The sequence below is a fragment of the Botrytis cinerea genome, chromosome 16, assembly GCF_000143535.2.
Source record: "Botrytis cinerea B05.10 chromosome 16, complete sequence".
In the NCBI taxonomy this organism is placed as follows: domain Eukaryota; kingdom Fungi; phylum Ascomycota; class Leotiomycetes; order Helotiales; family Sclerotiniaceae; genus Botrytis; species Botrytis cinerea.
The window spans coordinates 1,901,237-1,928,330 of record NC_037325.1 but is presented as its reverse complement, the minus strand read 5'-3'; the positions used below and the strand labels follow the sequence as shown (position 1 = coordinate 1,928,330).

General features: G+C 36.8%; 7 protein-coding genes across 8 annotated transcripts; 2 read left to right on the top strand and 5 right to left on the bottom strand.

Moving 5' to 3' along the window:
* Nucleotides 1–7,130: 7,130 nt before the first annotated feature.
* On the bottom strand, nt 7,131–8,695 carry BCIN_16g05190 (hypothetical protein). The gene is made up of 4 exons (XM_024698247.1): nt 8,107–8,695; nt 7,691–8,052; nt 7,461–7,631; nt 7,131–7,411 (listed from the first exon to the last, which is right to left on the bottom strand). Exons 1-4 carry the CDS (start codon nt 8,442–8,444, stop codon nt 7,194–7,196), a joined length of 1,089 nt encoding a protein of 362 aa, XP_024554064.1. The 5' UTR covers nt 8,445–8,695; the 3' UTR covers nt 7,131–7,193.
* A 1,277-nt stretch (nt 8,696–9,972) lies between these two features.
* BCIN_16g05180 (hypothetical protein) lies at nt 9,973–16,243 on the bottom strand. The gene is made up of 2 exons (XM_024698246.1): nt 10,687–16,243; nt 9,973–10,610 (listed from the first exon to the last, which is right to left on the bottom strand). Exons 1-2 carry the CDS (start codon nt 15,837–15,839, stop codon nt 10,502–10,504), a joined length of 5,262 nt encoding a protein of 1,753 aa, XP_024554063.1. The 5' UTR covers nt 15,840–16,243; the 3' UTR covers nt 9,973–10,501.
* Nucleotides 16,244–16,284: 41 nt separating this feature from the next.
* BCIN_16g05170 (hypothetical protein) lies at nt 16,285–17,463 on the bottom strand. Its single transcript, XM_001550732.2, has 2 exons — nt 17,314–17,463; nt 16,285–17,247 (listed from the first exon to the last, which is right to left on the bottom strand). Exons 1-2 carry the CDS (start codon nt 17,392–17,394, stop codon nt 16,456–16,458), a joined length of 873 nt encoding a protein of 290 aa, XP_001550782.1. The 5' UTR covers nt 17,395–17,463; the 3' UTR covers nt 16,285–16,455.
* A 121-nt stretch (nt 17,464–17,584) lies between these two features.
* BCIN_16g05160 (hypothetical protein) lies at nt 17,585–20,171 on the top strand. The gene has a single exon (XM_001550733.2). It carries the CDS (start codon nt 18,111–18,113, stop codon nt 19,569–19,571), a length of 1,461 nt encoding a protein of 486 aa, XP_001550783.2. The 5' UTR covers nt 17,585–18,110; the 3' UTR covers nt 19,572–20,171.
* Nucleotides 20,172–20,634: 463 nt separating this feature from the next.
* On the top strand, nt 20,635–21,859 carry BCIN_16g05150 (hypothetical protein). Of its 2 annotated transcripts, XM_024698244.1 has the most exons (2): nt 20,635–21,588; nt 21,685–21,859. In XM_024698244.1, exons 1-2 carry the CDS (start codon nt 20,816–20,818, stop codon nt 21,782–21,784), a joined length of 873 nt encoding a protein of 290 aa, XP_024554062.1. In that variant the 5' UTR covers nt 20,635–20,815; the 3' UTR covers nt 21,785–21,859. The 2 variants fall into 2 exon arrangements, with proteins under 2 accessions (XP_024554062.1, XP_024554061.1); XM_024698245.1 differs by having other exon boundaries at nt 20,635–21,859.
* Nucleotides 21,860–21,886: 27 nt separating this feature from the next.
* Bcgyp7 lies at nt 21,887–25,182 on the bottom strand. The gene is made up of 4 exons (XM_024698243.1): nt 24,854–25,182; nt 23,363–24,764; nt 22,704–23,285; nt 21,887–22,645 (listed from the first exon to the last, which is right to left on the bottom strand). Exons 1-4 carry the CDS (start codon nt 24,992–24,994, stop codon nt 22,251–22,253), a joined length of 2,520 nt encoding a protein of 839 aa, XP_024554060.1. The 5' UTR covers nt 24,995–25,182; the 3' UTR covers nt 21,887–22,250.
* A 291-nt stretch (nt 25,183–25,473) lies between these two features.
* Nucleotides 25,474–26,967, bottom strand: BCIN_16g05130 (hypothetical protein). Its single transcript, XM_001550737.2, has one exon. The coding sequence runs from the start codon at nt 26,855–26,857 to the stop codon at nt 25,715–25,717; it is 1,143 nt and encodes a 380-aa protein (XP_001550787.2). The 5' UTR covers nt 26,858–26,967; the 3' UTR covers nt 25,474–25,714.
* Between the last annotated feature and the right edge of the window lie 127 nt (nt 26,968–27,094).

Here is a 27,094-nt window from a genome sequence, read left to right as displayed (position 1 = left end):
GGTTTGGAGTTGATTATATAGAGAATGTTGTAATAATTTGTTTTATATATAGATATTACAATTTCTAACAATTTCTTTAATTATTATTTTCATTTATAAAAAGTAATTGATTTTTTATATTCTTATAAATGTTTTTACAATTCCTTGATATTCATATATTAGTAATCTATATTATTCTATTATAAATTCCTTAATCATTTGATTTAGAATATATACTTTTTTATAAGAATATATAATATCATTTTTTATAGTAAATCTTGATTCTATTGTTTTGTATATATATATAACAATAGTATCCTTATTGTAATATAATTAAATCTATTTTTTAAAATAATTATTTTTTAATAGATATATTATTATAAATTAATAATTCGCTATCTTTTTTAAATATAATATATAACTTATATATTTTGTTTTCTTAATATTTTAATTTTCGATTAAAAATATCAATTTTAATATTTTCTAATCCTTTAATATATAAAATTCTAAAATTGTAATTAACTATAGTTTCCAATTATCTAATCTATTATCTATTTAACTATTTCATTATAATAAAATAAATCAAATTCTTATAATCTATATATATCTATATTATATATTTCAATTCTTTCAAATATATTCGCTATTCTTTAAATATATCAATTATTATTAATAATTCTTTATTATATATTTCATAATTCAATTCAATTAATAATAATTTTTGGAAATAAAATATAATTAATTAATATTTTTTATTTTGATTTAATTAACTTAGAATTACTTCTATAACGAAATCCGAGAAATCCATTTCTATTATGATTTCTTTTTTTGAATCAAAAATCAATAATATTAGTTTTTTTGTTATTATTTGTTTAAATATATCGAATGATTTTTATATTTTAATAATCCATTCGAAATTTTCTTAATCTTTTTTGATTAATATAATTAAGAATATAATAATCTTTGAATAATTCTTAATAAATTTTCTATAGAAATTGATAAATTCTAAAAAGGATTATACTTTCTTAATTATAATTGACTGTTTTCATTCGAGTATTACCTTAACCTTATCCTTATTTATTTTAAACCTTTGATTTGATATAATGAATTTCAAGAATTCTATTTCTATAATATAAAATTCATATTTGTTTGACTTATATAATAGATCTATTTTAAATAGATTTTCAAGGATATTACTAACATCTTTAATATATTGAATCTTATTATTTGAATATATTAGAATATCATTCAAATAATATATATAATAAATATTCAAATATTATAATAATATATTGTTTATAAGCCTTATAAAAGTAATTGGTATATTAATTAGCTCGAATGGTATAATTTGATATTTATATAATCTATATTTTGTTTTGAAAGTGGTTTTTTATTTTTTACCTTTCTTCATTTTAATTAAATAATAACTATTATATAGATTTATTTTGATAAATATTATAATTCTATTTAATCAATCTTTTAATTCTATAACTAATAGAAATGAATATTGATTCTTCTTAATAAATATATTAAGCTTTTTATAATCTATAATTAATCTATTGGATCTATTCTTTTTAGATATTCATATAATTGAACTGATTATTTGGAATACGGATTCCCTAATTTATCTTTTAGCTAAATTATTGTTGATATATTCTTTAAGCTTTTTTAATTTATTAGCTAATATTGAATAAATTGGAATATATATAGATATTTTGCCTTCCTTTAATATTATCTTATAATCCCATAACTTGTATTCCAATAAAACCTTATAGATCCCTAATTTTTTAAAAATATATTTATATTTCTTATAACGTGGTTTAACACCGGGTCGCCAATATCACCGGGTCGCCATTTCAAAAATATACCAAAACTAAGTCTTTTTTAATATTCATATTTTAATAACCAATCATTATATTTTTTTAAAAAAAAGAATATTAAATAATAATAAGAAATCACTTATTGAAAAATCTAGTTTTTATATTAATATTTCTATTATATTTCGAAAAAAGCCAAAATTGTTACGATTTTCGTTACAAAAAAATTGTTTTAATAATAACTTTTATATCAATTCAAACTTCCAATAAATAATCAGATTTTTATAATATTTATATAATTAAATCTTACACTTTCAGATTTTATAAAATTATATTCAAAAATAAAGAAAGTGCACGGTTACACACAGACGTTTTTTGTATATAAAAATCAATGGCGACCCGGTGATATTGGCGACCCGGTGATATTGGCGACCCGGTGTTAAACCACGTTACTGTTTTAATATTATAAATCTTTCTTTTATTTCAATTATAATTTCGTATTGTATTATTGACTTCTATATTTATAAAGGAGATATATTGATCTTCATTTTTAATAAAGAATTCTAAATTGAATATCCTATATTACCGATATTGTTTGTATTCAACTTTCCTTAATATATATTACATCTTACAAATACCTTTAATATATCTCTATAATCGTTTTTGCATTAATCAAATATTACAATTCCTTATATCCAATTTATTTTCGAATTATATATCTTCAATCATAACATTCCTAAAATAATCTATTATTGATCTAATAATACAATATCAAATTATATAACCTTTATATATTAGATTATACTCATTTATACTGAAATTGTTTTCTACAAAATCTTTCTATTAAATCCTATTAGCTATCTATCAATTAATTATAATCAATAAAGATATTGTTTTATTTGAAATAGTATTTCCAAGTATTTTATAGTTTTTAATATAATAAAATTTCCTATAGCCTTTAAATCTATTATAATTAATTATATATATTCATTTATTTAAATCTTATAGTATATCTATTCTATTTATTCTATAATATTTAATTATTGAATAATTTTACAAATTTTTTACAAAGTTATATTTAAAGTTAAATTCTTATATATTATATTATTCTAATAATTCTTTGTTTTCCTTTTTTTAGAAAACTATTTGATTGCTTTTTTATTTGATTAATAAGTTTTATAGAATTCTTTATAACAAGTTATTTAGTTTATTTTAATATAATCTGTTTCTATCTTATTCTAATGATTTTCTTTTATTATAAAAGATATTGAGGTTTTATAATACTTTTGTTTTTATAAATCTATTATATTTATATCCTTTTTATTTTATAATAATTTCTTTAATAATTGTTAGAATTCCTTAATAATGAAAATCTTAATATCTTTGGATTTAATTAGGTTTTTTGGGATTATAAAGGTAATATTAAATTAGCTCTTACCGAATTTAGATTTAAAGTTGTTTCTTTTTTCTTTTATCTTTTTGCTTTAGCAATCTATTATTTGATATCCTACTTTTTTATATTCAAAATATAAATTGTTTTTTTGTTTTCATCTCTTTTCTAAATCATTGTTCTCGTTTATATAATATATAACATTTAGTTTTATAGGGTTTTTATATCTTTATAAATTATAATATAATCTATCTTTATTCTTATAATAACATTTTTGTTTTTGGTTTTTTTAAGATTTATATAATCTTTGGTTTTATCGATATTTATAAAAACGATTATTTAATTCAATAAAGTTCTAAATTAAATCATTTAGATTTATATTTTTAATAAATCTTTTTAATTTTAATTTGATTTTTGATTTGAATTCCTTATAATAATGATTTATAATAACAATTTCATTCTATTTAATTATTTTAGTATATCTTCGAAATTCTATAGTATATTTCAATATTAATTTTATTTATTTGAGATTGAAGATTTTATCTTTTATTATTTTTAATTTATTAAAATTTCCAAAAATTTTATAAATCTCTATTTTAAATCCTTCAAAATTATTAAAAATTATTTGAATGAATTGTATACAATTCTTATCATTATACTCGAAATAATTATACAAATATAATTGAATCTATTTGATTATTTCATTTCAAAGGTATAATACAATTTATATATTTTTAGATTTCTTAATAATAAACTTATCTTCATTAAATCGAAAGTAGATTTCAAATTATAAAAAGAAAATATTAAACTTTTATTGATTACTTTGATATTTATTTAATAAAATAATCTTAAGTATTTTATTAATGATAATCTCCTTTAAAATATCGATTATTTTAATATTGTTAATATCTTTAATAAATTGATTTGTAATAATGATTTTGAATATTATATTAGTGATTGGTTATTAAATCGATATTTGAAATAGAAATAGTATTCAAAGTATTATGGGAATTGTTTTTAAGATTATGTAAAAGTATTTAGAAATCTTTTGAAATAGTTTAGATTAGATTTCAAATAGGAATTCAATAAGATTGTAATTGATTACAATTCTTGTAATTATAGTAATAAAACTAATGATTGTTCTTTTGAATACGAAGCTTTATATTGTAATAAAACTTATTCTATATATAGATCTTCGTCCTAAAGTCGAATCGATAAGTCGAATCGGCAAATCGAATCGGCTTTATAGTTATATGATATTTATCCTATAACTTTTATTATTCTAGCTTATCTTTTTATTCTGAGACTAATCCTTTAGGGTATTACTAATATAATTTTGCGAAAAGTTTGCAAAATTATATTCGATATTTTCTAGGATCTATTGTTCTAGAAACTGTATCCTATGTTCTAGGATATCCTATGACTAATACTATATACATGCCTGAGGCTTTCCTTGGATGCCTAGTGTCCCCCGGTATACTGCAGCTGAATCACTGAGGCCTATAATACCATTATAGCCTATACGTTGGTGATTCTACAGCCTGTTACTAATCCGTCGTAACAAAAAGAGAGAATAAGAAAAGAGAATAAGAAAAGAGAATAAGAAAAGAGAATAAATGAAGAGATTTAAAAAGAGATTTAGAAAGAGATTTAGAAAGAGATTTAGAGAGAGAATAAAGAAAGAGATCTAGAGAGAGAATAAGGAAAGAGAATAAGAAAAGAGAATAAGAAAAGAGAACAAGAAAAGAGAATTAGAAAAGAGAATAAATGAAGAGATCTAGAAAAGAAAAGAGAGTTATAAGATTTTAGGATTTTAAAATTTAATTATATTTCTAATATCTTTATATAAATTAGAAGTAAGAGATTAATAAAGTTTATAAATTATTATTATTATTATTATTATTATTATTATTATTATTATTATTATTATTATTATTATTATTATTATTATTATTATTATTATTATTATTATTATTATTATTATTATTATTATTATTATTATTTATAATCAAATTTCGAGTGTAGCGAGGATTGGGGGTTTGAGGGCTGGTTTTTATAAAGATTAAAAAGTTAAAATTAAAATTTTATATATTTCAAAAATAAGAAAGAAAAAAAAACTTCTATGAATCTATAGTTTGAAAAATTCTTTTTCCCCGATAGCTAGTAATATATTGATTAAAGGGCTTTTTTTTTTATAAATGATTAGAAATTTTTGTTCCAAAAAGACTTAATGAAATTCTTGAATTCTAATTTGAATTCTAGCTTAAGATAATCAATACTTTATTCATATTGAATTCGATTAATAATTGAAATGAATATGAATATATAGATTAAAGCTAGATAAATAATATATATAAATAATCTATTCTATATAGCATAATACAATAATAAAGCTTCTGATTAAAAAATAAATTGAAAATGAAATGAATAATCCCCTTTAAGTGTTACGGGAGCTGCCTCTAGGGTTACGTGGAAGTGTCTAGAGATCTTTCGAGGTAGTTTAAACTAAATTTCAAATAGGAATTCGATAAGGTTATAACTAATTGCAATTCTTATAATTATAATAATAAAACTAATAATTATTATCTTGAACATAAAACTCTACATTATAATAAAACCCATTTCCTTATATAAATCTTCATCTTATTTGAACAATTAAAATAGTTGGTCGCTTCTGGAACACTATTATTCCTGAGCTGTTTATTACAGGATATTAATCCCATAACTTTTGATATTCTAATTTATTCTTTTATCCTAAAATTAATTCTCTAAGACATTACTAATCCTAATGAAGCCTTCTTGCTTATTATATTTTATCTTTCCTAGAATTTATTATTCTGGAAATTGTATTCTAAATTTCTAAAATATCTTATAACTAATATTATATATATATTTGAGGCTTTCCTTAAATGCTTAATATTTCTTGGTATATTATAGCTAAATTATTGAGGCCTATAATACCATTATAGTCTATACGTTAGTAATTCTACAGCCTATTATTAATCCGTCGTAACATTAAGCTTTCAACTAATACCTTTCTTACAATTCTAATATTTATCGAATTCTGAAATCTCTAAAGCTTCTCAGAACCTCCATTTTCTTTTTTTCTATTAAAAGTTAATACTAAACGAATCTCATTCTATATCGATTCCATTTATTATTAATAAATTAACTATATCGTTATTAACGAATTAAATATATTATAAATATAATATATATATAAAAATTTGTATAGAGATTTATATTGAATTTCTTTTCATCGAAAGTATTAACTTTGCCATCACAGGGGCAGTGTCATTTTTGATGTGACTGAGAATGGGAGCAGCACTGTTTGATAATAGCTATTAGAAGAGATAAAACAGTACAGTTATTTCGAAATATGAATGAAGTTTTATTGAGTACAAGTTTTCGGCATCGATGATTAATTAACTTATCTGTAAGAATTCTAGTCAGTGCCATAGGGTTATGGCCCTGAACATAAAAATTGCTAAACTTACCTTGGCACTAGATTTGAAGCCTACCAATCTAGTTGGTATATTTCACCCACTTCGAGTCATAGGGTATAGACGAATAAGAAAAAAATTGATTTGGGATTAGGTTCTACCATAGTTTTCACAAGATGGGAACTGTGTCTGTGAAAGTAAATTGCTCCTCAAGGGTGATGTAATGAAAATCGCTTGTGTTGGAGGGTCTACCCACAAAAAGGAGCAAACCATGCTATGGTTTCATCTAAACGCCCCATTTGATTGCGTGTCTGAAGATATCGAAATATATGATTATGAGCTCAATAAAGGATTGAGATGGTCCTTCTTCGGTTACGAAGTAAATATTTACAGTCTATGTTGGCGGTATAGTAGGATGCAAAGATAAATTTGCATAAAAAAACATGAACCAAGGGATTAACATGAAAACTCGATTTTCAAGATATAAGCTCACAATTTAACTCATAAACATACAGTCTATCATTCTTTCTATGTATTACATTATTCATAATTAAAATCCCAAACCTAAGCATCGATATGCTTCTCATTGACCAAGACATATCTGTATCTTGCTTTACCATCCTCCATATCAACAATAGCTTGGTTAGCATCCTTCATTGGAACATTGTTGTTCCATGTCTTAACACCCTTCTCAGCGAAGAGTGCCAACATATCCTTAATCTCATGTGGAGGACCAATGAGCGAAGCACCGATGGAAAGCTTCTTGAGGATGAGGGAGAACACTAATCTGCGTTAATAATCTTTCTTAAAATCAAAAGAACAATAACTTACTGTTGAATCCAGGAATGGTATCTTCAGGAGCACCGACTTGGATGAATTTACCCTTATATCTGAGAAGGCTAAGGTAGCTTTGAAGTGGGAGTTTTGGTGAAGAAATGGTGCTGACGATGAGATCGAGAGAATCTCCATATTTTGTGGCCCAATCTGGTTCTTCATCGGTAGCTATACATTTACAAGTTAGTAAAACTTTTCACTGAAACGGGTAAAATCAAAATACTCACCGATAAATCTAGTAGCACCCATCTTGAATGCATCCTCCTTCTTGGCCGAAGTTCTAGAGATCGCTGTGATTTCATCACAACCCAAAGCTTTTGCACTCATAATACCAAAATGTCCAAGACCACCAATTCCAACGATTCCAACCTTCTTTCCTGGTCCAGCACCATGCTGAGCAAGTGGTGAGAAAGCTGTGATACCACCACAAAGCATAGGAGCTGCAATATCAGATGGGATTGAATCTGGGATCTTAATCACAAAATCACCACTTCCACGCCAGTAATCAGCATAACCTCCGTAAGATTTACTTCCGTCGGCCCATTTGCTATTGTAAGTACCGGTCATGTGAGCGCAGTATTGTTGTTGACTGAGTTAAGTTAGTATTGTCCATCAATATTAACATGAATGATAGAAGACCTACCCATCAGCACAAGCTTCACAATCACCCTTTTGGTTCATACAAGAACCACTTTGAGCACCAACACCAACACGATCTCCAAGCTTAATATCCTTAACCTTGGATCCAACTCTAACAGCTTTTCCAACAATTTCGTGACCAACACAAACTGGATAATCTGATGCACCCCATCCGGATCTCAAAGTGTGCATATCAGAGCCGCAAATACCACAGTGAGTGATTTTGATATCGACATCTGTCTCTTCGAAAGGCTTAGGTTCGAACTCTTGCCAAACCATCTTACCATTGGCGGCTTCGGAATCGAGACCCATCCATCCCTGGAACTTGTAATCGGTAGACATTGTGAGGGAGATTTTAATTGTTTATTTTTCGAAATAATAGATATCTTTTGGGTTGTGAATAAAGATAAGATTTGAAAAGACAAATTTGCGCAATGGGTTTTATATCTACTCCCTTTATTATGAAAATGTCATCGTTTGCCTCCATAGACGGAATTACAAATCTAGGTGGAGTCATGATAGGTAGATAGATAAGAAAACATTGGGTCTTGATTCGGAAATGTTGAAGTTTGAGGAATTGCGCTTGAGCCGTCGATAATGGTCAAGGATATGGGATGAAAAGATTGATGTTGGAAAAAGATGGAATTGGCTGGAAGTATGGTGAAGATTTGTAATTGCAGTATTCGTTTCGTTACAGGCAGCACTCGAGGGGGAAAATAAAAGCGTTCACACTTGTCATTCTTATCAAACATGAGCGCAAAGGTACAATGAACTCGCTCTTTTCCACGAATCTTGCGGATAGTAAACGTTTTCTTTTTCTCTTCCGGTCGAATTCGATCATCCTCGTTCTAATGCTGATTTACTCTGTTGGATGCGTATATGTACACTTACTGACGCACCAAGAATTCGTAGCAAAACAGCTTCAAGGGGGGCCGAGATAGCAAGCCGCTCTATGCTTTACAACAATGTCTCAATCTTAGATGGATCGAAAACTAGGATCTAGATTTTGGGTATTGACCATGTGTTTTGTGAAAGCCGATGGTTTCGTTCTGTCTTGAACATTTTTGTGGAACAATATCTTCGGCCGATGATGTAGCATGCATCATCCTCCGTCAATCCATTATGTATGATGAATGATGCATTAAACATGGAAGATAGTGGGGCCGGAGCTCTGCACACCGTATGTATGTGTGGCTCGTATGTTTAAATCGCCCCCCTGTCACTATCTTAAACCCGATCCGCTAGCCTTAGGGCATCCGATCCGACTGACCCCTGAAAAGTTTTTCCTTCAGAAAAATCATGTTACCGACAACTCCACAGCAACACTCGACAGCAACATACGATGTACACTTTGCGGAGTTGGATCTCTCGTTGGTCAATTCCCCCCGCTACGAGGTCTTCCACGTATGTTGGGAAAATGTGGAGGATCTTTGGAGGTTACGGGGTTTATAGTCACAAAATCCGGTAATCCCATGGGCCGGGTAAGACCAATCGATAAGACCCGGTAATTGATGTCGGTTACCTAAGTGCTTTCCCGTTGGCAGTTTATTCCACAATTATATTTCTGGGTTGACATCATTACAACGCTTTGGAAGCATTCCCATGCTTCTTTGGGGTGGAATGGTTGATTTGTTATCAACTTTCTGTTAACATCGCTTGTGGTGTTGCGAAGGGAGTCGTCTAACATACCCCAATTCTTCTGAGCAATTTCCAACTTTATCTTCTTATTGATTGGACAAAGAACATGAAGTCAGGATTTACTTCTGGTTATCAATGTTAAAAAAATTTTCGACTGGCTCAAGGGAGTGATGCCAGTCTTTGAGACTGGTTGAACGTCGGAGAACTAAATCTCAACTTCTTAAATAGCCCTTCATTGTTGATGTTGATTGTAAATGGACGATCTCTAGGAAAGTTCAAGGAATCAAATGTCTGATATAAGATTCTTCTCAAGATTTAAGAATCTGAGGTCTGAGAAATTACCGGACAAATTCGAAAGCAGCTCTGATCCAGATATTTCATTACGAAGAGATGACAATGTCACTCTCACTGTTAAACTGGTAATATGCTTCAGGATTCTCTTTCCTGGTTGGGTTGCACAAAAACAAGGACAAAAAATTTGTATTCAAGGCACACAGATCTATCTATGGATTGTTCTACTCTAATAAAAACGCAAAACCCAAAACCCAAAACCCAAAATGCGTTCGGCATATCTCATTCCTTCCCATTCGAACTGATCGCCATAAACGCCATAGCTATGAATCGCACAGTGATACACATAATTAAATTATGTGCAAGTTCAAGAAGAATTGTGTAAGAAATCCTATCTCAAGTCCATCTGCTCATTTCGTCGACTGTACTTGAATTGGTAACATTAATTTCAGCTAGCAATTCATAAATCTCTAATGTCCACTGGTGCTGGCGTTGTCGCTGGCAGTATTCGGTAGCACCGTCGTGTATTTATTTGCTCTCGCCATCATCTTCGGGAAGTAATTCGCAATCAATTGCTCGCTTTTTTGATGTCATTAGCTTTCATTCTGTTCTTTTCGAGAAATAAATAAAGGGACAAATAAGGGGTAATACTCACGTATAAAAGCTATGATCAGAATTATGTGGTTTAACCAAATTATGGGCCAACTCATGAGCAAGTACTATCCACCAATAAGCACCCGCATCTACCTTTTCCTCTCCGCTTTTTGAATCCAGTTTTTTGAGATGCAGTTGTTGGAAAAACCTGAAATTGCAAAAGATGCTTCCTTGGCTATTGAAAGCAATAGTATTTCCATGATCATCGTAGAAAATATGGATAGCTTTTCTAGGCAAATTGTAAATATCTGCGGCCTCATGAAGTAAGGCTGCGAAGCTATTTAGAGAAGAGACATTTGCAGAGAGGAACTCTGTGAGATTAGGACTGTCAGGAGATTGCCTGTCGTTGGATATAAAGATACGAGTGCCATTAGAAGCATCTGCAAAGTAGGAGAGGTTTTGGCCGGAAGTTGAATCGCAATATTCAGCTTGTTCCTTAACCTGATTAGTAGATGGAGGGGAAAAGAGGTCGGAGGAATCATGAGCTCGAGATGATTGAATGGCGTTGAGCAGATTTTGTTTAATGGCGCCGTTGGAAGTAACACTTTCTGTTTGGGGTTTCTGACTTGGAGTCTCGGAGTAAGGTGGTAGAGCATCTCCGGAAACTGGTGTCGGTGATTTTAATGGCTCATCACTACTGGTGTCTAAACCAAAGCGTCGAGAAAGATTCGAGAACAATCCTCGACTCTTTTCTTTCTTGGTCTGGGGTGGTGATGGAGAATCAGAGCCAAATGCACCTGGCATAGCAGCATGAGAACTTCGACGATTTTCATCTCGTGCAGAAGCCACAGCCTCTTGTTTTTGATCTTCCAGCCATTGATTCTCTTGCTCCTTGATTTGTTCCTGTTCCGTTTCGAGTTGCCTCTTTCTTTCTTCTTCGGCAATTCGTGCTTCAGCAGCCTTGGCTCTAAGAATTCTCTCCACATTGTAACCACGAGAACGTAATTGCTGTAAAGATAAAGTGAGAAAAGATTCAAACGTGAGATATGACTGTTGTTGCGGGCGAGCTAATAAGTGCTTGCACATAGCCAAACTAATTTGATATGTATCATATGCATTAGTAACGAGTAGTTGTAATCCTTTGTATCGCTCTTGAATGCAAGCAGCAGTTCTTTTTTCTGTATTCGACAAATTGTGGCCTTTCAAGGATCGTCTAACTTGTATTCCACTGACAACTTGTACCGTCAAGTTCTTCTCCAACCATCGGCTATCCCGTTTTACATTCTCACGTGGTGATTCATGCAAGAAAAGTTTTGATCTCTCAAGAATATGCTTACGGAGTTTGACAGAATCTCCTTGATATGTAACAGCCTGGCCAACACGGAGGTCTTCTTGTACAATGTTACTCAGATTGGTAGATCCAAGTGCGAGATAAAATTCTTCCAACGTATCCTCTAGAGGAGCGCAGACCAAAGTTTCTTTGAAGAGACGATAGCTGTTATAATCATCAACAACAACAATATTATTAGGTTGCTCTAAATGCCACTGTTTGAGAGGGGCATCCTCGGGTTCTTCCACATCAAGATCCTGCTGGTCTATAAGACTGGTCGAATTTGATATTTCCTTGGCAGCTGAGATCTCCTTGGATCCGAGAAGAAATTTAGAAACTCTCATCTGCCTGAATAAAACCGTATCTCTTCTCAACATGGGCAGATCAATTGCAAGAGACCTCAGGAGGTTCAAGTACTTTTCAGGACTTTGCATGATTCCAAGAAGACGAGCGGGTTCTTGACAAACCAGTGCAGCAAGTTCTAACTTGGTAGGTTCATTCTTAGATCCACACTTGAGAAGAAATGTATTGGCTTCAGTACCGAAATCAACAAAATCAAAAATATTGCTATATTCCGAAGAACTTCCCAGATAACATTGTTGAGGTGTAAGATATTTAATCTTATTAGATGATTGTTCCTTCTCATTGGAAAGTCCGCTCGTCAATTCTCGGCTGTCGGGGACAGGAACAATAAGAGAATCACTCAATTTTGCACAGCTATTGAGACCAACTTCACCAAGCCTGCTTGAAAAATACCCAAAGAGTGTAATAGCTTCGCCGCGAGATTTTGGAGGACTTTTAATAAGTCGATTTACGCATTCCGTGATTGGGGGATCAATGGCAACACCGAATTTGTTAGCATGGATACGAAGATCTTGTCGCAATATTTCAAAACCAAGAACGGAGCTCTTCTCATTCGTGAAGCATTCATAAGGTGCGACTCTTCGTTTTTCATCACCTTCGATTGGAAGAATGCCTTTCCTAGTGGTATTGACATCGAAACTCGCATAACCATTCATATGATGATTTGCGATGAAGTAAGCCATAGCTTTGTCTCGGAGGATGATATCAGTCGATGACATCAGGTCAATGAGTTCAGGAACAGAAGGGAAAGATCTCAATCCAAGTATAGACAAGAAACGGCCCTCGTTACTGGTGGATCGATAACTAAATAGAGGCCCTGGCCATTGAAGTATTGGTAATCCCAAGCTTCTGAGTGCGTCTTTAGGCTCAAAAAGTTCACGAACTTTGTACATCCGGGCTGTACCTTGGGATGATTCCTGACCAGGTGGGCCTGCTTCGGCAGGGCAGATTTGGGATTCTTTCAATTTCCTAAGATCTTCCGATGGAATATCATCCTTTACGGAGGCTAAATACTTGATCAAGTCCATATGGCGACTGTTCTTGGATACCTCGCCTTCTTTGGCTTGTGTGGGAGGTGCAAGAAGTCGGCTGAAGATTGTCTCGAGGTCTACTGTTTTTCGTACTCCAATAGCTGCAAGGAATTTCTCTTTGACACCTGGACAATTCGTAAGAGTTGGGAGATCTTCAAAAAGCTTTACGCTTTCGAAGAAAGCCTCGCCGGGTTTCCTCATGCCACACTTGGTTGGAATCACTGTCAAGGTTGACAGTAGCGATTTTACGGTCGCTCTGGAATTGACGCTCATTCCTTCCCACGACTTTGAGATGATGTGAAGAACCTTTGCCGCAAATTGTGGTGTCGTAGTTATGTTTTGTTCAGGTCCATTTCTGTCTCTTGTTTCTATCAAATAACGCAACCATGGCACAATCTCGAGGGGCTCCCATCCCAGGGCCTGGAGTTCATTCGGTTGACATTCTCTAGTAAACTCAAAGGGGATTGTAGTTGGAGGAACTGGAGCTTCAGGTGGTATTCTATTAACATTGAGGTAACTCGTGACACTGCCTAGTGCAATAATTCCACCCTGGTTTTTATCATCCCCTAGAGTGGCAACAGCAACGTCTAATAAAGAGTGAATAGTCTGGGCATCGATCTTCCCAAGGATAGCCTTATGACCTGCCCACTTGATAAACTGGACAAGTTGCTCCTTGGTAAGTGCTTTTGCTTCAAGCTCTTGCTTAACATCGCCAATTGTTATTTCAGTAATGAGCTCAAAATCTTTCAACTTTTGAACGAATTCGGATTCGATAAGTGCATCTGGAACGACAGGGATCCCCTCCACAAATCCACTCAAATCTTCTGTGGCCAACCGAACCTTCGTCGTTGGAAGAACACTCCTAGTACTATAAACTTCAATCGATGCCTTTTGATACGCTGTCCAAAACGCTTCTTCAATAACTTGGGAAACTTGAGAACTTGGGGTGGAATCTCCAAATGTAAAAGTCTTCAATATGTGTGCAGCTTCTGGCAAGAACTGCTCAATCTCGTGCTTCGTAACTTTATTTCCATTCCCATTTGATTGAGTTGCACGTTTGACCTTGTCAGCGAGATCGGACATTTCATTGGCAAATGCTAATCTTGCCATAATACCAGCGACTCGAAGCATTTCCAGATTCCAAGTTCGAACATAGCGTGCATTCAAATCAATGGATTCACGCTCTACTGTCGGAATAACAGATGGCGCAGATAGATGCATACCAGCACCAGTTGTTTGATGAGTTGGGAAACCAATGAAAACACGGCCACCGGGTTTCTTTCCCGGAAGAACTGATGCAAAAACATCCACGTTCTTTGAAACTAGATTATCATGTGCAGATGCTTCAGTTTCATCATAAGAAGATGTCAGAATGGCCAATTTGGTTGTCTTGGGAGGTGGTTTCTTGGTTGCTCGTTCCAGCTCCGCTGCAAAACTCGGTTGAATATAAGTCTTGATCATTGCCGTAGTCACACGTAGAAATACATTGGTTGTTGTCAAAGCTGTCAGATCTTCAAGTAGCACTTCTTGCATGGCCTTTTCCTCTTGCAAGGCTTTTGCTTTTTGTTGAGCTTGACTATTATTCGAGGTAAGTCTAGAGAAGAAGGAACGGAGAGAGGGTACATCGTTGGAGCTCCCGTAGCTATTATCATAAGAGGGTTTAGATGTGGATGGTTTGGCAGGTTTCCAACCCACGACATTCATAAAGGTAGCATCCATTTGTACACTTTCTCTCTCAAGTTTTTGAACTTTCATGAGACCTTCTTTAGACCTCGTCGTAACATCCCTCGCGATTGGAACATCACAACTTGGTGCTGATTTCTTCTTCAAAGATATAATTTTAAAATCATCGACATATAATTCGATATTCTGTAGAGCCACAAACGTCAAACTTGTTGCTAAGAATTGGGCTATAGAAAGCAAATTCGGCATTGGCGTTGTGTTGTTCCGGTAGTCGAGGACGAAGCTTGTATTGGGATTCGCTTCACTAGGAGGTAATTGTATCTTCTTGGTAAATAAGGAGTTGCCTTTCCAGTAAAATGCCATAGCCTGATCTCCCGAGCTGACAAAAGGGTCTTCACAATCAGCGAAGACACTATAGAATCCTACACCGAAAGCTCCAATCTTTGTTTCGTCTGGATTCCCCTCAGCTATCCTCTTCAACCTCGACCAATCATTGACTCCGAACGCCTGTCCGTTGTTGGTGGCTAGCAGCCTCTTCAGTGTATGATTAAGAAGGACATGTTTCAATATCGCTGATTGGTTTGTGGTATTCGGGGTTGGGACTTGAAAAGAGGGTGACGTCTCGAACTTGATTGTGACTGTCGTCGCCTGCGCATCCGCAGCGTTCTGAATTAGTTCTCGTAGAGTTGTCCATTCCCCAGAATATCTAGCTAGAACTTTATCTATCAAAGCTCTTGTATTAACCGTAACAGCCTCTTCATCGTCACCATCATTCAGCGCAGCTGCTCGTAGTTTTGTAAAGTCCATGGCGATAATGAATGTTGTTGATCTCGCAGTGTCGATTTGCCTCCCCTAGACAGCCCGATAAATCCGGGGAAATTATATCAAACAATCGAACAAGTTAGAACTTTAGCTCTGGCGAACCATGCTTTAATAGAAATGTCAGCTTGCTGTATGTATGATGTATATCTGTGAGAAGTAGTTTATATGTAAGGAGTTGTGATGTCAAGTTGAATGGGTGGTTGTTTACTACCAGCTTGGGGAAGGCTAGAAGGAAGGCTGAGACACACTATCTTACTCTAGCGAGTTCCAGAGCGTGTAAAGTCCAATTATAAGAATTAAATATTAGCATAAGTCAGTAGTTAAATGAATAACCGATAGATAAAGCTAATAATAAACACGCAAAACATCAAATTATTTGGGTATTGTTCAAGAAGAAATGTAATGATTCAGAGTTCGATCAAAAGAGCGGTGGGTCAACTGGCGAGAATTGATACCTGCAGAAAGGCCTCTATTTCCCCGGAATAAGGCTACGAAGTAAGGCTGCAGATGATGGTATGCAATTATTACAAATGGGTATACTTTTGTTATACTATCAACGCCGTTTCGATGACTCCCTCCCCATATGGTAATACAATTGACGTTATCTCTTTGGCATCCTTTCATCTCTGTCTCGTATGTCTGGCGAGCGACTTCTTCGAAGCACTCGCTCCCGTGGATTGTTGTTTCTAGAACCCTCATCTTCTCTCCTTGAGCGATGTCTTCGATCAGGACTTCTGCTTCGATATCTGCGAGGTCGAGTTGCTGGACTGCGACTTCTTGCCCTTCTTCGAGGACTAGCATCATGCCGACGCTTATGATGTTCCCGTTCACCACTTCTTGATCTATGTCGATGCTTCCTGTGTCTTCGTTCTCTTTCATGATCCCTACTTCGACTGCGATGTCTTCGTCTATCTTTTTCTTTTGATCGCCCTTCTCTATCCCCTCTAAATCTATTGGTCCCTTCATTATTTCGGTCATTCCCCAGTAATCCACCTCTCTGCTCTGAAGGCTCGGGCTTTATCTGCAGCATCTCTTGCGCATCAGTATTGCCAACATAATCGCCGAAACCGGCACCCTTTCCCATTCCTTCAGCATCATCGGTACCTTCTTCCGATTCCTTGATAACTCTTTTCAATTCTCCAACTTCCACGTTATTTGCTCCTGTGGCTTCACCACGCTGTGCGACGGGTAATCCCAAAGCCCTTGCTATTGCATCTTCCTCGGCCTCTTTTATTTTTCGAATCTCCTCCTTCCTTTCTCGTGCCTCTTTCTCTTCTGCAGTCTCATTACCAGTCGTTTCGGCGTCCCCCTTTGCGTACCAATTCAAGTCTTTTCCCTTTTGCCATCGACCGACTGGGGCCATGAGAGAATGGCCAAGGTAATTTTCTCGGTGCTGCGAGAATGTTATGTAAGTAAACGGCATTCAATTGATTGGCTGATTGGTCGGGGGGTTACTTACTTGGGAGCTTTGAACCTCATCCCAACTAAAGTTGACACCTCCTCGTGAGCCGGATTTTCGTATAGTAGATAAGAGATCCATAATGGAGATGATCGGTTGCAGTGGTTGACTTGTTTTGAATGGCTTTGTGATGAATGATTATGAGTACTCTAGGCTGGCACGGCTACGCGAGGCTACAGGATCGGCTTGTCGGCGGTCGGTGTCAAGCTAAGCGTACCCGAACACGGACAGCATGAGCATGAGCATGAGCATGCCATCTCGCTAACCCCGTGAATAAGGAGACTAGAGGGACCGTCTTATTGCTCTGCTTTGTTACTTTACTAGCTAGATGATTGAGCAGAGCGCCTAGGAGAACGTCAGCTTCTCAGCCTTGGGCTACCTTGTCATTATTCGGTCATTATCCATTCAACTTCTATTCTCCTGGGAACATTCGCCATCATCCGAAGAAAGTAGGAAGTTCCCATAACTGGCCTGCAAACAGTCCTATTGTGCACTGCCCGAGTAATCTACCTCATCCGCCCACTAGGTACCCATTTGTCTTTGCAATTATTGTACGTTAGTCTCGTGCCGCAGCAAACTATATGGCCCTTGGACGTCTTTAGCCCCATGAATACCCAGGCCTTTGAATTACACCATTCAGTCATTCAAACAAATTTGCAGCTTTTCAATGTGAATCATCCCTCTTTGATTGATCATATTTGATTCATCAGGGTTTGACCTTTGTTATACGATGACCGTTATGACACAAGACTTTTGAAACATAAGGTTACTTAGTTTCTTCCCACATCGTTTTCAGAATGGATTCTTCTACTTTATACATCCCCAAAATCCACAATATTCTATACCATATCACACCAAAGCTGGGAACCTTCTTTCAAAAACACAATATGACTGTTCTAAAAAGTCATAACTCTATTCCGAATGGTCTCAACAACATAGAGACGGGGGTCTATCAGAAAATCATAGATGCTGTCAGTACCTTGCGTAAACAAAACTTTGACATCCCTCACGTCGTTGTCATCACAGATGTCGGCAAAGACTATGATGATCTTGCAGCTATGATTCTTTTGAAGGAACTTCATCGTCTTGGTGCTATAAAACTCGAAGGTTTTATAGCTAACCTACTACCGGAAGACGCAAGGGCACACCTCGCACGCCAATCTCTCGATCTTCTAGGTCTTGAGGATATACCTGTTGGACAAGGCACCAGAGGCACTGAAAAAAACATTTCTCCAGATTTATATGAATTTCCTGTAAGCGTCATGGGGGAAAAGCCTTATCCAAAGCAATCTAGCGGCCTAGATCTTTTGCAGCAGCTCAAGAATAACGCCGAGAGAGACAATTACAAGTTAACATTCTTGCTTATATCTTCTTTACAAGACATTTCTGAGTTTGAACGATCATTACGGCCAAAGGATTCCTCACAAATTCACCCCTTGAAGCATGTGATAGCCAAGGTTGTCTTACAAGGTAACTACAGACTCGATCAAGCCAGAGATGACACCAAAGAGCTCGCAAGCCACAGTATCCTAAAGGCTGACCAAGGGGCTGCCAACAATGACTTTCATTGGTTATCTGCGCAAGGATTCCATTCATTTCTGGATCGAGAAGAAATCCCTTCAGTGGTGTACAACAAGATCGCAGCCTATGGCACACCATTAAGACCTACTATATTTTCAGAAATGGCCGAAACTGGACAAACTTTGGGAATCGCTTTGAGAGATATAGAAGCACCCCAAAATATACTCTACTACAAAGGCGCCTGTAGGATGATCAATGGGAAGTCTGCTCCAATTATGAAGGGTCGCGACCAGCAGTGGTTCTTACTGAGAAGAACCACTTATTTCGACACGAGAGAACGCGAAATGAACCCCGAATTGCTTCCGGATCCAGAGAGTGAAGAAATTGTGGAGTATTGCAAAGTTATAGTCTATGATGTGCTAGCTGCTCTAGGCACATGTCCTGAGGCTATCTTGGATGCGTTAGATGTTCTTCAAACTCCCGATTATGAGAGACAACCGGATCACAACAAGCTACATCGTGTTGTGGGTATCACTCCGAAGATGAATTCAGATACTGCTACCCAGGAAGAACTTGATGCGGCGGCTCAATTGGATGAAGGCGAAGAGAACCCATTCAAGTCTCCAGCAAGTACCAATGCAGAGACCATGAAGAATGTGATTGAGGCGCTGCTAAGAGGAGCTTTGTTGGATTGTAAAGCTAAAGGTATCGGACAAGCAAAGGTTAAGGATAGGTGAGAAGGAAAGCGATATGACGTTCCATGAATCTACGCTTGATTTTTGGACTAGGGAGAATATTGGAGTTCAAGGTTTGGGAACTGGAGGTCAGAAATTGGGAGTTCGAGATTCAATTTAAATCATTTTGATGGCGTCCTTCCATTCTTCAAGTGGCACCTTGCACATCTTATTATTCGAGTACGATGAGTTTATATGGTTGCACTCCATATGTTCAAACCAAATTAAGACACTCATATATGTACAAATACTTTGCTGGCGAGTGTTCACTTCCGGCGAGAAATGGTTTTCAGTTATCAAGACAAAATAGGGGTGGGTAAGCTAAAGTCAAATTTAGTAAGACTTATCTGGGTGGAAATCTCCCTTGAGTTAGTTGGGCTAGATATAACTGTCTATTACACGTGGAAATGGGAGGGTAGGGCACTGAAAGCCAAGCCGACAATCTTATTCATGAATTTGATCTGGCTCGGAAACCACTACCTTTCGGTATCTTCCATAGCGTTGTGCATCAATAGGGGAATATTACAGAATTTTCCTAAAATCAATGAAGCATGCATTAACATTGAATTGTATAGTAATAATCTATATCAATTTCGAAAGTCAAAAAGACGCAATCCTACGCACCAGTGGAATCGTGGTCTTTGCATCAATATCGCTTCAACCAAGTTTACATACCAATTGATATGTAGATTACTACCACAAATGTCGTGCGAATCCGGTGAATAATATAAAAAACTCATCATACGATATCCCAAATTTATCGAGTTCCCAAAGATTCCTCGACGCAACCTCTTTCTCTGAATTCCCATACTCGGGTCTATGACTAACCCACCCCCCAGCACTGTACTCTGTTAAACTTCCCGCAAGCATCAAATATCAAACAAAGGGAACAGTGGAATTCCAGATCAACATATCTTCCTAATCACTCCGAAATTCCAATGCTAAAATGTCGCATAGTTTGAGAACAAAGAGGCCGATCGAATCCACGAATCAAGACACTGGAAATCCATCCGAGAGACATAAAGCATTTTCGTTTTGATGAGAGCTATTCACATCATATTTTCGTGAACTTCATTCCATTCCGTTTGGTTCCAATAGTTTGGTTCCCAACTTTAGTTATCATCTCGATTCTATGAACAGTGCAAAGTTTGGTGCAGGCAGCTCTCCAAAAATAGTGAAGTCGAGTTTCAAATTCCATACGAGGAAGCTTCATTCCTCGACGTTTACACACCTCAATTCCGATCAGGATGCCGTCTACACCACTCTCAACCGAAGATGCCACTTTGATCATTAATCGACCGCGACCCCCCACTTGGGTATTCCTCCCTCCTTCCGACGAATCAGAATCAGCTTCAGATTCGGATGCCCTCCCTCCCTATCCTCCTCCTCCTACTCGTCCACCGCCCCGCACTCCACTTACACCACCAGCTCAAACTCACATTTCCTCTCCAGCGAATTCGAATTCTAGCCATAACTCGTATGAATATAGATACGACAGCACATCCACAATCAACCACGAGCTCAAATCATCCACCGCGCCAAATAAAGAAAACTCTGATGTTCCACCATTCTGCAAAGCACTTTTTTTTGATTCCCTACAAACGAATTTTGATTCCCTTGGGCCACCATCCCCTTCAGTTTCCCCTTCTGTTTCCCCATCCTCGACAAAATCATCTACTCCCCAGCCATGGTTTCACCCTATTTCACACCGTCGGTTCTCTAGAGCTTCTCCTCCTCAAACCAGAGATCACCCACCTGTCCCCCTCATTCAAGGTATCTCTGCCTTAGAATTTCACACTAATTCACGTTCTCCTGATTATATCTCCCAAAAGCCATTCGGAGAGGAAGATATCAATGATTGGGTAATAATACCGCCCGATATCTATTCAATTTCACCATCGCCATCTTCACCATCTAATTCCGCTGCGCCAATTTTGCATAAAACTGAAACAATCAAAAGAGCAGAATCTAGAGGCACTGAGAGAAAAATGAATACATTGGGATATCTATTCAACTTTTTGTATGTATCATAGACTTTGACCCTTCATTTATAACGACCAACTTGGGAAACAAGAAATGATGACGGAATGCTGATTGTACTGACAATTGTAACCAGGATGTCAACGAAAGGATATACTTCAACAGGAACCTTGAAACTTGCTTATCAAGAGGAAAAGGACAATGATGAGCAGAGCACGAAAGATCTCAGTCTTTGAAATCTTGTCCGTTGAAACATCATCTCTACCAGAAAGGGGAGAGTAGCACAGCAACAATAAGGGCAAAATGGAACATATTGAATAAGTGGCCGATTTCAGAAATGCGGATGCTCGAGATTCTATTTGCTTTCTTAAAATTTGGAGCGAGAACAAAAGAATTGAATGCGAGGATCTATAAACATTTATATGCATGCCGAAACGTGAGTTTCTAACCACGTCAATGTTATTGCAGTAATACTAGGAAATGGTGATGGTTTGGTATGCATGTATGGCACAAGCATGACTGAGAAGTTATAAATAATCCATTTCCATTTGATCAAAATATGAAAATACCCGCGTGGTCAAATACTTTGGATCCTCCGCCAGCCAAAAATTGCAAGCCAGAGAACTCATTGAGCGTACAGTTCATGACCTAAACGCCTTCTCCATATTTCCATTCCCATGTTCCCTTCCCATAATTTCACCATTACTTCTGTAACTTGGCCAAGCCTTCTCCTTCTCTCCTAACCACTTTTCTAGGCAAGATCATGACCTTCCTACTTAATAATTCTCTAAGCTCCTTGCTAATGACCTTTGGTCTCTCAGGCATGTCTTCCAATTCCCCATTGGTTGGCTTCTTTCCTTTGTCTTTTCTTGCACCTTCGATTGTACCATTTCCCATATCTGTACCGCTTGACGCGCTAGCTGAGCTAGATGGTTCAGTAACCTGTGATGTACTTTGAGTGCCACGGTGTCTGATAGATGGCTTTGGGAAATTTGACTTTTTATCAATAGCCTCTACTGTTCTCTGAAATCGACGGAATAATGCTTCTGCACGAACAAGAGTAGATTCCAAATCTATCTGATTGGATAGCTCATTAACTACGTCTTGTTAGTATTTGTCACCCTCGAATCCTGTATCGTGAATATGAAAACATACCATATTTCAACACTTCATCGAAATGTTGCAAGTGTGTCATGATAACATCCCTATGTTTCTCTAAAATTGCTAAAGCAATGAAAAGATGGAACCCCTGACTCAAGTAATCTGTCCATAATACCTCCCAAAGATGTAGAACGTCCAACCATGCAAATTCACGCTTATACCAGACGAGTAACATGCGGAAGAAGAAAAAGAAATTGGTACTATCTGCACTTTGAAGGTGGAGATAAAGCTTGGGATCCATGAGTTGAACAAGGTGATCGAGGGTAAGAAGCTGAGAACGCATTCCTGATTGATCCCGGAGAAAATTACGTTCCATGCGCTCCATGAAATGTTGAAACCCCCAGAATGCGATAGCATCGTCTTGCATGACTGCATATATTGGAGCAAGAAGATCAGACATGCCTTGTACATAGCCAAGGTCGCGATTATATTCGTTGTAGGTTAGCAGCATATCTTTCATTTGCTCCAAATGAACATTTGTACCCACATCAGCAAATGGCGAGTTCGGGTCTGGATGTGGTGTATCTTCTCCAGCATATAATGGAATGTTACGATCAGTCCTATGAACATCTTTCTCTATCGTGTGAACCCCAAGAAATGGGATATGTCAGCCTTTCAATTTTTCAAAATGGTAAGTTATTGAGCTTCATTACCTATGCGATTTTTTTGTTCTCGCCACCACTCCCCTTCTTCTCCTTCACCACCCAAGTCGATTAAACGATCCCACCAAGCACCTTTCAATTTCACATACTCATCCCGTAAAGCTGCCATCACAGCTTTTCTCTCATCTGTTGAGGAATCCCATTCATAAACACCGAGCAAGAACAACCAGGCCTCTTTTCTGACTCCGTCCTCTGGGTCGAGTCCACCATGAAATATCCTTTCTTTAACCTCATCTACCGTAACAGATAATCTTCCAGTCCGTTGATCGAAAAACTTGTTCCATTCTCCAAACGTTACGGGTTTTCTCTGCTCCCTCATAGTCAAAGAACCCATTTCCGTCTCCAATAACTCGAATTCGCCGACATCTGTTTCCTCCATTTCTAAAACATCCTTGGCTGTCCATATCCTCTGGTTTTTATCCCTTTCACTTTGTTCTGCGATACCCATAGCCCATCGCGCTAAGTATATCCTAGCACTATCAAACTCCTCTTGTATTGTTTGAACTTCCGGGTTCTTCATGAATCTCCTAACCTGTGGAGGCACTTTGGGATTTTCGACAATTGAATCGGCCGTCCTTCTCGTGAATGTCGTAACCTTACTGAACTTCTCCATCAGGTTCCATCCTGCTTCTTTTACAAACTTTGTAACTGGATCCATCCCGGCATCTCTCTGCGCACTTCTATATGCACTCGAACCCGTACCAGCAGCACTTCCAACTCTGGCACCACTACTTGATGGTCTTCTCACCGGCGCAGATGTGACTAATTTGTCACCGAAAGCTTCTTTATCTTCAGCCGAAGGTTCCACCAAGTAAATGTTGGGTTCTGCGCCACTTCTTTCAATGTCAACATATCGTCTCAGCCACCTTAACACCTCGTCGCCACCCCAGAACATCTCTCCATTGGCACCAAATGGATCGAATGATTCTTTCGTTCTCTTCTTCTTCTGCAAGATGGTAGATTGACATTCTGAGTCGTGAAAGAATAGTGCAGGGAAAGAATCTCCAGCTCGAGAATTTATTATGACGCTTCCGAACCACCATCCCAAGCTTGGTGGTCGTACGAGAAGGCTATAAATCTGCGAGACGGGTATAGCGAAGGCATAATGGCCGATGGATCCAGAATGGGTGGTGGTAGTCGGAGGAGGTGGAACGAGATATGATTGTTTTGGTGGAGAATCGCCTTCTGCAAGATCGACCTTCACATATGTATTTAAGGAATCCCCAAGAGATGATTCGGGAAGCCATGCCAGGAGTAAGGAAGCGGAGGTCTTGGATTTTGCATTTTTAGAGGAAGAAGATGTAGGACGAGAGTCTGGTGGTAGTTTCTGTTGTAATAGAGCTATGTATCCTGGTATGTTATCTTTCGCAGATGGAGTAGGGTGAATATAAACCTGTAGTTGTTGTGGTTGTGATGTTAGTAACAAGCTGCTTGAACAACCCCGCACTTTGCTCGAAACATCAAACTGCTGGAATCAGTTACCTTGCTCTTGGAAAATAGTAATTTGACCCCTCTACCCGATTCAGTATATGTAACGGTATTATAATCGCCCTCCTCGTCGTCGCTCAAAGCAAAGAAGCTACTCGGTGATACCGGTCTTGCGGGGCCTGAAGCCGACGTCATTGCCACGATAATGGGAATTTCGTAAATCTCGCAGAAGTTGCACTCAAGAAGAAATGTATTTTTGGATAACCCCGACTATCAAAACGTATTAATGAGCAGCGATGGTATGGAAACCATTATATCTTGATGTTGTATCGTCCTGTAGTTTGTGGCTTTGTCAGTAGTGATATGACGCGACTGTCTCGTCCTGGAATCATGATTTGGTTTGGGTGTTTGCGCGGCAGGCGACTTTACCCAACTCGTGATCTTATTCCACGTTCACATGAAAATCAACGTTTTCAATATTTTTTCTCGTCTGAAGCATTCAACATAATTTCTGGGGGAAGAGAGGATGCCATCACAGTACTGTGGTAATTTGCATCATAAATAGTATTAAATTGAGCCGAATGAAGCTTCTGGCGTTTGACGCCTGCTACTAAGTTCCACTGATGAAGTTTCAATCTGGGAAAGAAGGCTTCAAATTGGTGATTGACTATGTATGACCTTAGCCATCCCCCTTGAATGTAATTATGAGAACATACTCCAAGCGTTGTTGTCTTACCAAAAGAGCTTTGTAGAAGCAAGTAGGACGAAATGGGAAGAAGGGGGGCAAGATACATGACATGATCCTTATGCTTTTGGTTGATCAAAGACGTCACAACGAAGCTCTCAGGAGTGAAAGCTATTACAAGTTGATTTTACATTCGAAGTCAGTGTACCAGCGAATCTCATCTGCTCTTTTCAATGCATTGCGAATGCTGTCTTCTCTCGAGAATGTTGTCGTTGATGAGTTTGACTATCCTCATTATTCATCAATCCATCCACAAAACATTCTCCCACAAAATTACAGTGTCTAATTTCGAGAGTTCGGTATCCTGATGTTTTGTTTTGTAGTATGGCTGAGATTTTGGCATCTAAGGATTTGGTAGGGAGTTCTTGTGTTGGTACCGTCGAGTTATTCCACCAGCGAGGGAGATGCAGCAATGTTTTCCAAGCTCTCCATCCTTTTTCAGACTTGATTTTTGTCGATGGAATTGGCCTTAGAATATAGGGTAATGAACTCCCAATGAATTGACAGACAACATCACCAGTTTGTGTCCCTTCTGGTACCATGCAACAGATACCTCCAAGCGTTTCGGCATATCTTCGATTGTATATCAAGGGATGTAAACGATTGAAAAGTTCCAAAACACTATCCGGAAGCTTTTTATCTTTCCACTCTTTCCACAGTATCCGACCTACTCTGCCTTCACCACTGCGTTGGATATCACGAGGGTAGTCAGTAATGAGGTTTATGATGCCGATTTCGTAGCCCACGCAAGCGAGGACTCCTTGATCTTCAAGATATGCACTATTCGAGATGGCACTTGTTGATTTGTCAAGAGGTTCAACCCAGTCAACAATCTTTTGTTTGTATTTTGCACGGGTTGTCCAATCTGGCACCCATGATGGCACGAATGGTCGAATATGAGAGGCATGATTGAAGTGTTGTTCTGCATGACTCAAAACGTTATAATTCTTGTCAGTCTCAATGAGATAATTGACAACGTCTGAATATACTTGGCGAGGTGATTTTTCATAACTTATCGTAAATGGCTGTGTACCTTTCGGTTTTTTAGCAATGCCAGAAAGTGCATATATCATGTCTCGACTGTCCGAGGCCATATAACCTCTCTTGGTTACAAGAAGATCAAGGAGGTTCAATCGTCTTCCATCTTCAGGTATATGCGATGAACCCCACAGTGGTAGTGATGATTTCTCGTCATTTCCAAGTGACTTTCGATACGCAAGTCGTTCCCAATAGAAATCTTCAAGACGATTCTTGATCACATTATCATATCCTGCACCAAAATAGCCTGTGCTGGTACTTAGAGCTACAACCATAGCGTAGTAAAAATCATCCCACGAAACTTTTATTGTTCCGCATTGTATCCATATCCGATTGGATACGATTATCTCCTGATAGATCCATACCCGGCTCCAATAAGGACGCCAAAGAACTTCAGATACTGAATTTCTGATTTCATCTTGACTTATCCCCCAATATTGGGCGAGCTTTGCCAATGTTAAAGTCTCCTTTGTCATGTCTACTAACCCTTTATGTTTCGAATCCCTCATCGC

Coding starts and splice junctions, on each gene's coding strand:
- BCIN_16g05130 (XM_001550737.2), bottom strand. CDS start 26,857: ATGGTTGTAGCTCTAAGTACCAGCACAGGCTATTTTGGTGCAGGATAT.
- Bcgyp7 (XM_024698243.1), bottom strand. CDS start 24,994: ATGACGTCGGCTTCAGGCCCCGCAAGACCGGTATCACCGAGTAGCTTC. Junction 23,286..23,362: donor AGAACAAAAAAATCGCATAG/GTAATGAAGCTC, acceptor TTCACACGATAG/AGAAAGATGTTCATAGGACT. Junction 22,646..22,703: donor CGATGAAGTGTTGAAATATG/GTATGTTTTCAT, acceptor AACAAGACGTAG/TTAATGAGCTATCCAATCAG.
- BCIN_16g05180 (XM_024698246.1), bottom strand. CDS start 15,839: ATGGACTTTACAAAACTACGAGCAGCTGCGCTGAATGATGGTGACGAT. Junction 10,611..10,686: donor TCTGATCATAGCTTTTATAC/GTGAGTATTACC, acceptor ACATCAAAAAAG/CGAGCAATTGATTGCGAATT.
- BCIN_16g05170 (XM_001550732.2), bottom strand. CDS start 17,394: ATGGATCTCTTATCTACTATACGAAAATCCGGCTCACGAGGAGGTGTC. Junction 17,248..17,313: donor ATGAGGTTCAAAGCTCCCAA/GTAAGTAACCCC, acceptor ACATTCTCGCAG/CACCGAGAAAATTACCTTGG.
- BCIN_16g05150 (XM_024698244.1), top strand. CDS start 20,816: ATGCCGTCTACACCACTCTCAACCGAAGATGCCACTTTGATCATTAAT. Junction 21,589..21,684: donor GGATATCTATTCAACTTTTT/GTATGTATCATA, acceptor AATTGTAACCAG/GATGTCAACGAAAGGATATA.
- BCIN_16g05160 (XM_001550733.2), top strand. CDS start 18,111: ATGGATTCTTCTACTTTATACATCCCCAAAATCCACAATATTCTATAC.
- BCIN_16g05190 (XM_024698247.1), bottom strand. CDS start 8,444: ATGTCTACCGATTACAAGTTCCAGGGATGGATGGGTCTCGATTCCGAA. Junction 7,632..7,690: donor GGGTGCTACTAGATTTATCG/GTGAGTATTTTG, acceptor GTAAATGTATAG/CTACCGATGAAGAACCAGAT. Junction 7,412..7,460: donor TACCATTCCTGGATTCAACA/GTAAGTTATTGT, acceptor AACGCAGATTAG/TGTTCTCCCTCATCCTCAAG.